The following is a 9,692-nucleotide window of genomic DNA, read 5'->3' as shown; positions in this document are numbered from 1 at the left end:
CCCCTTAGCAGTAAAGTCCATCCTGATGTTAATCCTTAGGCTAGGTCCCTTATGATAAGTGTTTAAGGACGTAAAGTGAGGATCACAAGAACGAGTAATCAGAGTTATTGTTGATTGATGAGATTAATAAATTTATTGTTGGTTGATGAAATTAATAAATTTATTATTTGTGGGTTGAAAACCTTATATGTTCACCACGCTCTCAAGACTGACCCACTCAGCTTTCTGTATTACTGGTAGTGAAACCAGAGCATAGTTGGATGATGACGATGATTTTTGGATAATAAGTCAGTAGATGTAAATAAATGTTGTAAGACCTATATTGTACAGTTTATACTTTTAGTCTGTATCGATGTGTACATTTTGAGTTTTGTAATGAAATGAAAAATATATTTCTTCAAGAAATGTTTCGATAAATTTTTATCATATTTTGTTTTGGGGACAAATTCTGCAACACTTTTTGAAAGATTACTCTTATTTTATTTTAAAAGCATAAACGAAATCAGTTTTTTCTAGCTATGAAAATGGGGATGTCACAAAATCAGTTTAAGCATTTAATGCAGTTTTATTAATAATCAACTTTTGATGTTTTAATGGTTGATATCCAGTTTTGGTTCAGTAATTTTCTTTCCAACAACGTGGGCGGCAGGCCGGCAGTATAGTTGAGAAGACGTATGTGTCGTTAGAAAAGATGAGTCGGAGGTGATGAGTGGGGCCCATTTAATATTTATAAATATATAAACAAAAAAATAATTTATAAACAATTTAGATAAGGATAAAAAATTGGAAAATAGCATATTAGTATTTTTAAAATAAACAGGGACAACGCGTGCAACAAAAATAAAAAATAAAACGGTCCGACTTTAAAAATAATAATAATAATAATAATAAAAATCTACCAGGGACCAAATATGTAGATTACTCTAAATCCCAGAGGACCATTCCGTGTTATTTACCCTACATTATATCTAACAAAATTGTAACGAAATTGAAATTTGAATCTGTATTCGTGTCGTATTTATGTCAAGTGTATAAAAAATAAAAAAATAAAAAATAAAAAAAAATAAAAAAAAAAGGTCGGGTTGTGTTCAAGATTCTGCACAGAATTGACACGATATTAACATTATTTTTCGAATTTTACATGTTTTGTAAGATTAATTTTGAATTAAATAAACTAAATATTTATTCTATTTTATTTTTTTCGTGTTTATCGTTTTTATCATGTTTTAATGGGATTGTTTTCGTGCTAGTAAAACAAAAGTACAAAACACGAAAATCATGTTGTGTCGTGTTCGTGTTATATAAAAATTGTTTTGTCTTGTGTGTCTTTTAAAAACATAACACGACTTTCCTGTTTAACACTCCAATATCTGTGATACTTACAAGCATAATTATTTATGTAATTTTGACTTTTCATCATGAAATATAAAACTTAAGATGCTGCCAAAAATTCAAGGAGAAAACTTCCTTCGACTCTATCCACACACACCACCAACTTGGTGGCTATAAATATGCAGCCCACAAAATTTGAATCTCAATTAATTTACTTTTGATTCACTCTTCCACCGCACCACCACCCACAGGTGTCCCGGCTCAACTCATGAACTCCACCGGTCAATGGTCCACTGGACTCTGTGATTGCACCTCGGATTATTCCAACTGTAAGCCTACAAATTAACTATATTAGTCATTCTGGTATACTTTATATAGGGATAAATCAAAATATGTTACACATGATTATTTTTTTAAAGATTTGTTCAATTTGTTTTTGGAAACCACAGGTTGTTTGACGTGTTGGTGTCCATGCATAACGTTTGGACAAATTGCGGAGATTGTCGACAAGGGTACCACTTGTAAGTGTTTATGCTTCGACTTTGACCAATCATAAGATTATATATGCAGATTAATCATTCAAACATTCCTACTTAGTTTGTTGTAAACAAATTAACATCGCTCTTGTAGAAAAAGGTATAGAAAAAAAAAAAAGACATGATGATTTGCAAGCAAACGTTTTAAATTAATCACTTGTTTTTGTAAAGTATATGGATTTTGGTAATTTCATTAAAAAAACAATAATTAATTTGGTAAGTCAAGAAATGGACAACTCTACAATTTATAACAAATTTAAAAGTTGGCAGTGATGTATATATTTGACCTAGTTATATCATGTGTATAATTATTATTTTGTGTGTGTAAACAGCCTGCGGTGTACACGGGACCCTTTATTCAATACTTTGTCTATTTACAGGATGTGAATGCATATATTCTTTTATGTATCGTTCTAAATTAAGGCACCAGTACATGTTGCCTGATGAACCCTGCAACGATTGCCTTGTCCATTGTTGTTGTGAGTGTTGTGCTCTTTGCCAAGAGTATCGTGAGCTGAAGCATCGTGGGTTTGACCCATCTCTTGGTAATAAAGTTGTTTCAATCTCATTTATAAAATAAATAAATAAATAAAATTAATTAATTGTGTATTTGTTATATAAAAAATGATCTAATTAAGATTAATTTTCTTATATGTATATGCAGGATGGCATGGAAATTTGTCGAAGCAGAATCAGGGAGTCGGGATGCCGCCAGTTGGTCCCGGAGAAATGAAACGGTAGTTCTTAATACATTTGAAACGTGAAGTGTTTACTCTATTTAAAAATATCATGAATATTTGTAATTCAATATCGATTAATGTTTGTCGTATACAAATAAATGAAAAAATAAGAAGGCCCATAACATGTGGACCACAGGTCACAACTCACAACTTGTGCTTGAGTTCTTGATTAAAGTTTGTGAGCCTTTTGTAATAATATAAATTAGGATGTTGCCCAGTCGTTGTAAAAACATAAATTCGTTATATTTTGATATTGTGTTGATAAAAGTTAGTACTTAAGTACATCTGTATCTGTTAGTATCATTGATTAACTCCAATAAATACTGTCGAATAAAAACATATTATATGTAATAAAATTCATACGTATATAGAAAAAAACACGAAAATATAAAGAAACTTGAATTTATACTAATATATTAAGCAAGTAACATTTTTTTGAAGTTAACTAGAAAGGTTTCCCGCGGGACATAAAGTCAACGTTAATCATCCAAGGGCAAATTGCACTGGTATCTGTTTGTTATTCAAATTTGACACATTTTTAATGTTACACATAACAGTATAAAACAAAACATTTCGGAAATTGGTGTAACAGAATGGAGATGATGTTGCAATTACCACATAAGAGAGAACCCTAATTCCATATCCTATCAACAGTCTTCTTACATCCAGCAACCAAGAAAACTGTTAAGAGTAATTACAAAAGTGATTAGATGAATGAGTACACAGCAATGCAACATAAAAGAAAAGAAAAACTGAAAAGGAAAGGAATTGCCTTGGAATATAGAATTGCTAACCACCCCAACAAACAAAACATTTTAGAAAAGGCTCATGGTCTGCATAGCAGATCAAATTAAGCTAATTGAATGGAACTGTGGACCTGTGAATTGAGATATTCCCATTCGTAGGTTCAATATAAGAAGCATAACGATTTGATACAATCTCTGAAACTTCTTTTTGAAGCATAACGATACATTATAATGAAATATCTAAATCCTACAATAAAAAAATGTTAGTAAACTGAAATTTTTTAATAGAATCAATTATAAATAATGGTAAAAAGTACTACCATCGTTAATTTTTAGCCTTTCTACTCTTTCTCAACATACTTTCACAAAGCCTGCAAAATACAATAATTAGTCAAATGTCTAAAACACCCTTCAGAAAGAATAATTATTTACCCATTAAAATAATTGAGAAGATTAATAAGATAATTTATCTTTTAAAGAAAATGACTTTAGAAAATAAATAAATTATACCAAAATTAAGCATTATATTTGGTTTGTCGCTTAATTTAAACCTAAATTGTTAAAAAAAAAAAAATGAGAAACATAACTAGATTTAATCAAATGTCGAACCCTTTCATCTTTTTAAACAAAGGGTTATCATATACAGCAAATATATAAAAACGGATAAATATAATTCATAAAACTAAAAAAAAAATGTTAGCTTACACAGGTTGTTTTTTGTTACAGGTTAAAGATATATTAAATTTTGGGTTTCATCAAAAGTTTGATGTCAAGTCCTACAATTAAACAGCAACACATTACCCATCAGTTTCTTCATATGTGTTTTTAATTACCTAATACAAAGTTAATGGTTGGAGTTCTTGATTTTGGATCATTGGTTCAACTAAAATATAAATAATTAAAAACTTTTATGTTGAATTATTTACATATAGAAGACATTTAATCTAATTGTACATAGTGACTAACATACCAGCTTCAGGAATGTTGTGTTGAATGCTTCAAAAAAACTCAATCCATATGCAATCTTTGTCAATAGCAACACAACTCACTTGAGAATAAAAAAAATACAACAATTTGCAGAAGAAAATCATATGTAATCAAATACAATCTTGTGAATGTTTACAGGTGATGATTATAAATCCCTATATAACAGATAAACAACAGCAAAATGGAAGCATCCTCATAACTAATCAAAGAAATAAAGTGTCGTTTGTATGTACCTACCTGATTAAGCATAGATGGTTTGGCTGTTGAAAAAAAAAGTTGACAGTTAGTCGGCTCAACATTTTTGGGTAAAAAATGCACAGCTTGGCTTTACGTATGGTGTATGATCATCACCTGCAACATTCAGTGCATATGAAACATCAAATTAAATCTCAACAGCACAAAGTAAAACCAATAGTAAAGATAAACACAGTATTCCCAAATACCTTGTAATCAAGAACATCTAAATCAATTTTTCTGACCAAAATACTAAAAAAAACAGATTTCAGAATAATCACAATTTAACCAACAGCTTTCCGTCGGACCATAGCAGCCTATTATTATCAAATATTGCCTAAAATACCCCTTAAGCAGCTTCAGTAATAATCGATCCTTTTTAATAATTAACCAAATGTTCCGAAAATACCTCTTCTTGTTTGGCCCATGAGGATACTTTTACTGTACGTGCTCTTCTTGCTTGGTCCTTTGTCTTCCAATGACAGACCAACTTCTCCTTATCATAATATGGCATGAAATTAATTCCTATTGGCAAAAAAAGAAAGCAAATGGTGCTTAGTAACAGAAGAAGTCATTTTGGTGGCTGATATGTCTGATGATAGAAGATAGAATGGCAAGGAGAAGACTAAAACCAAAACTCAAAAGTCAAAATTAATTAAAGAAAATCACCTGCAAGAGTGGTGCTTCAATGGCAGTGGAGAAGCTAAGATTCTGATAACCCAACCAAGCAAAAACCGAATTCAAAAATTAAAAACAATAAACCTGGAAGAGGAATGATTCAGATGAAGGTCTCACACAAATAAAAATGAATCAAGTCCTCCCCACCCAACTGTTTATCTCTAACTTTGCTCGAATCCACTCAAACGCATACAAATTCATCATCACTACCTCTTCATAGTTCATACCCACCAAAAAACTGCATAAACGGGTTTTTAAAACAAAGAGCATAAATGAAAATGGAACAAGGGAAAAGGTTTGATATTTGAGATGCTCCGAAGGAGTGTTCATTTCTATGAAGATTCATTTGCTTCGATGAACAATGTTTGACTAAAAAAAGTCAAAATTGGACTTCGATTTCAAGAGGGCAACCACTGTTAAAAACCATCTTCTGAAATTGAACTGAGTGGAGTTGTTTACACGAAGAAAATTTGTAAAAGAGGCTCAAATCTACAAGTTTGGAACCGGAGAAAGGAGATCAAACACCGCCATGGCTGCAACACCATTTGTGTTGCCCCGCCAAGTTACGGGTTGTATTTCACCCTTCGCCGGAAGCCGATGCTCGGAGAAGTTAAATGTAGAACAATATCATCACATCCTCGACATGGATATCAATGGAAATGAGTAGCAGAAGAACAGGGAATAAACGGGGATGGAGGAATCAAGAGTGAAGCGGAGAAACGAAAGCAGATGACAACCATAAGTGAAAGAGAGAGAAAAAGAAAGAAAGATCCACAATTGAAAAGCAAAAGAACAGGAAGAAGGCACGTAAGCAAAAGAACGGGAAGAACGCACGTGGAATCCGGTAACATTTGACACGAAATTAGAACCCCATTAAAAAAACATTAAATATCCTTATCTTTAGCAATGACAAAGAAGAAAAAGAAGCTAACGAATGCAGTAAAAAAAGACCCAAATTTTATTAAAGTGGCAAATAACTGAAAATATAGGGACCCATATGGAATGTAAGTACATGGACGAAATTCGCCAAACATGATCCAGAATACTATTCCCATTTGACAGAAATTAACATTAAGGGACCAAACTGTAATTGAGATAATAAACAGGGAGCAGTTCTGCCAACTCCTAGGGCAGTATAATGTTCCTTTTAAACAAAATTTTAATATATATATATATATATATATATATATATATATATATATATATATATATATATATATATTATATGTGACCCGGTTGATAAGAATTATAAATAAAAATAAGCACGAAAACGTCAAAAAAATTACGTCGAAACGTAGACAAACTCAGATTTATACCGACACATCCATAGAAAAAACAAGTAAATTAAACACCAAAGTTTAGAAAATGAAAGAGTGAATAATTATTCCTAGTATGATGTTAGAAGCATCTTGAGCATCACGGTGATGCCTTTACTATGTAACATATTTAGGTCTATTACTCAAAGTAATTTCTTTAGGATTAGGACCTTTAAGTGTATACAATTTCACATCTCTCACGAGATTGTCTCCTAAGACATGAACTCACTCATTGAAGTTGTACCTATTAAATGATATTGTTTCAATAAGTCATTTAAAGAGAAATGAGAATTCATGGTTTTGAGAGTGGATTATATATCTAAAAAACCTTAACAAAATTCATTTAGTATTTTTAATATTTAATCTTTAATAATTAATACGCCTTTTAGTTTCTAAAAAAACATTAATTATCAAACTCTAAGATCCAAGTTGCAAAACAAATAAATGGTTAGGTATCATATATCTCATTCATCCGAATTCAACGCGGTAGATATCGATTATCAATTATATCTTACCATATAATTCCTAGATTTATGGAATTGCTAATAATAAATTTAATTAAGCATGTTTGATCACATCTATGCATTAGAACTCTCTTGCTTATGTATCATTTATCACAAGAGATTTCCGATCAAATCATCCAATTTGAAAAACTTGTGTAATCGGCCTACTTGGTTATAGAAATCGCGAAAACACATCGGGCATCAAAAGATAACATTAAGGTGTTAGGTATCATGTGACAACCGTCAAATTTCGGTCAAGTCAAAGTCAACTAAAGTCAGCAAGTCAAACCGTTTGACTCAATTTGCCCATGAGTACTAAAATTCACACTATGAAACTTCTACATAACTTCTATTCTAATGAGAAATCATAAAACAAAAAGTGCGAACATCTAGATCTCCTTAACCTAAAACTGTAGTACGTGGCGAGCCAAACCGATAAAACAATGATGCATACTCATCGGGAGTGTGTAAGATCCTTAAACAAGGCTTAACAGGGTTTACGAACCATGCATTGCGATGCCGGTCACTCACAATTGTCACACATGGATCCTCTCTCAATCGTTTTCACTCTATCTCTCTCTATGTCAAATCTCTCCCAAATCTCTCCAAGTATGTGAAATCTCTCTCAAATATCTCTCTGTATTAGAAATATCTCCAAGAATGTCGAATCTCTCCCAAATCCCTCTAAGTATGTGAAATCTCTCTCAAATATGTCTCTGTATGAGAAATCTCTCCAAGAATGTCAAATCTCTCCCAAATCTCTCCAAGTATGTGAAATCTCTCTCAAATATCTCTCTGTGTGAGAAATCTCTCCAAGAATGTCAAATCTCTCCCAAATCTCTCCAAGTATGTGAAAACTCTCGCAAATATCTCTGTGTATGAGAAATCTCTCCAAGAATGTCAAATCTCTCCCAAATCTCTCCAAGTATGAGAAATCTCTCCCAAATCTCCCTCAAATAGTTCCCGTAACTTTTTAGAATCATTCGGGTCATTCCGGCCCTTAACCGGGGCGAAAACACGAAAAACGGATCTTAGGAACCGAAACCCCTCTTAAGAACCGAACCCTCCTGATGAAGAAGGCTGCTGAACCGAACCGAAGGTACTGTTCACTACAGTTCATTCGGTTTTTTTGACTTCTCGCCTTCTATCTCCGAACCGAGCCTCTGTTGGCTAAGGGCGCGAGGACCGAGCCTCGGTTCTCGGTCGCCTCATCTGTTCCGCCTCTCTGTCTCTTCCCTTCTCTCGCTCTGTCTCTACTCGCGCCCCTCTGTTCTCTCTTCTCCCCTCTCGGTTCCTTCCCTCCTTCTTTTTCCCTCTCGGTTTCTGCCTCCCTCTCTCTCGGTTCAGCACCAGAAGGCCGAACCTCGGCCAGACTTCGGGAAATTATCACATTTAGCCCATTTTTGATATTTTTAACATTTTAAGCCCGTTTTTCGTGATTTTAAAGCGGGATTTTCTCCAGAAATTATATTTTAACATAATAAACTCTAAATATTCATAATTTAAACATATTTTGATGAAAATCATTATTTAAATAATAAAGATCTAATGGGGGATTTATTTAAGGTGGAGTGTTGACTTTGTCTTATCCAATGTCACAAGCAACCACCTCACACCCACTCTTTGACTAACCACACCTCCCCACCTTACCTAGGTCACTTCAATATCCCTTACACTCAAATTACACTCATTCCCACATTTTTAGAGCTGGAACAAACATCCTCTCTCCTCATTTCTCTCATTTGCCCTCATTTCACTAAGTATCAAACACCACTTTTCTCTCAAACTTTTCCCACTCCAATTTCGAGATTCAAGGCTGATCTTCAAGTGTTCTTCCACTCTTAGTAAGTATAATTCATCCTCCTTATGATTATTTCACTTCATTCTACTCAAATCATGAATATCTTACACAAACTCCATCATATTAGCGTTAGAGCTTCGAATCTTCAAGTGATTCTTCAAGTGTTCTTGGGTTGAACACTTCTCTTCTTCAACACTTCTCTACTGAAATCACTCAAGGTGAGTTCATACCCCTACATTTTTATGTTTTCTCAAGTTTTCAGGGGGGAATACAAGTTAAAACACTAAGAACATAACTAAATTTTTCTAACAGCCTTCATCAGAAAAGTTCAACTCCATTCACGGACTGTTTTGGGCATCTTAAACATTTTTGTTTTCAAAACTGTACAAGGTGAAAATAGTTCAAGTTTTTAGCTTTAAAATGACTACTTGCACATCTCCATACGATTTTTCTACAATTTATGGTGATTTTTACAAAACTGCCCATCATTTCAAACAACAATCCGGACCAGTCTGTGATTGTGGACTTTTTCACCCAAGTTGGAGGTCATTAAAAATCGTGATAAAAATTATGAGTAAACTAGACACATTTTTTGAACTCTCAGAATTTACGGATCTAGTTTTCAACTTCGTATGATTTTTCTATGATTTTTCCAAAACAGGGCAGAATTGCTAAATTTAGCCAACAACATGTAAATATCATAACACTTTGTAATATGTTGAGCAAAGTGTATAATCATAAGCTCTAATTATTGAATGTGTTTCTTTGTTAGTTTATCATCATGAACTGAAACTAATTCATTCATAATAAATATATTTC

At 32.9% G+C, this 9,692-nt stretch overlaps 1 protein-coding gene and 1 long non-coding RNA gene across 6 annotated transcripts; one reads left to right on the top strand and one right to left on the bottom strand.

The window, feature by feature from the left end:
• The first annotated feature begins 1,527 nt into the window (after nucleotides 1-1,527).
• LOC145041270 (cell number regulator 2-like) lies at nucleotides 1,528-2,892 on the top strand. Its single transcript, XM_078989284.1, has 4 exons — nucleotides 1,528-1,661; nucleotides 1,782-1,853; nucleotides 2,201-2,413; nucleotides 2,533-2,892. The coding sequence occupies exons 1-4, from the start codon at nucleotides 1,601-1,603 to the stop codon at nucleotides 2,607-2,609; spliced, it is 423 nt and encodes a 140-aa protein (XP_078845410.1). The 5' UTR covers nucleotides 1,528-1,600; the 3' UTR covers nucleotides 2,610-2,892.
• Nucleotides 2,893-2,996: 104 nt separating this feature from the next.
• Nucleotides 2,997-6,019, bottom strand: LOC145041272 (uncharacterized). Of its 5 annotated transcripts, none has more exons than XR_013680011.1 (7): nucleotides 5,245-6,019; nucleotides 4,985-5,100; nucleotides 4,579-4,692; nucleotides 3,675-3,725; nucleotides 3,381-3,601; nucleotides 3,224-3,289; nucleotides 2,997-3,118 (listed from the first exon to the last, which is right to left on the bottom strand). It is a non-coding gene; the product is annotated as an uncharacterized LOC145041272 (long non-coding RNA). The 5 variants fall into 5 exon arrangements; XR_013680010.1 differs by lacking the exon at nucleotides 2,997-3,118 and adding an exon at nucleotides 4,325-4,378 and having other exon boundaries at nucleotides 3,125-3,289; XR_013680013.1 differs by lacking the exon at nucleotides 2,997-3,118 and adding an exon at nucleotides 4,325-4,378 and having other exon boundaries at nucleotides 3,125-3,289; nucleotides 3,381-3,485.
• Between the last annotated feature and the right edge of the window lie 3,673 nt (nucleotides 6,020-9,692).

The sequence above is a fragment of the Lactuca saligna genome, chromosome 4 (genome assembly GCF_052625555.1).
Source record: "Lactuca saligna cultivar CGN05327 chromosome 4, ASM5262555v1, whole genome shotgun sequence".
NCBI classification, from domain to species: domain Eukaryota; kingdom Viridiplantae; phylum Streptophyta; class Magnoliopsida; order Asterales; family Asteraceae; genus Lactuca; species Lactuca saligna.
Note: the sequence above shows the minus strand (reverse complement) of the source record. Positions and strands in the feature narration are given on the sequence as shown.

Bases quoted from the DNA above. Each gene is read 5' to 3' on its own strand.
- LOC145041270 (XM_078989284.1), top strand. From the start codon at position 1,601: ATGAACTCCACCGGTCAATGGTCCACTGGACTCTGTGATTGCACCTCG. The intron at 1,662-1,781 runs GTAAGCCTACAA...TGGAAACCACAG, and splicing joins CACCTCGGATTATTCCAACT to GTTGTTTGACGTGTTGGTGT. The intron at 2,414-2,532 runs GTAATAAAGTTG...ATGTATATGCAG, and splicing joins TGGGTTTGACCCATCTCTTG to GATGGCATGGAAATTTGTCG.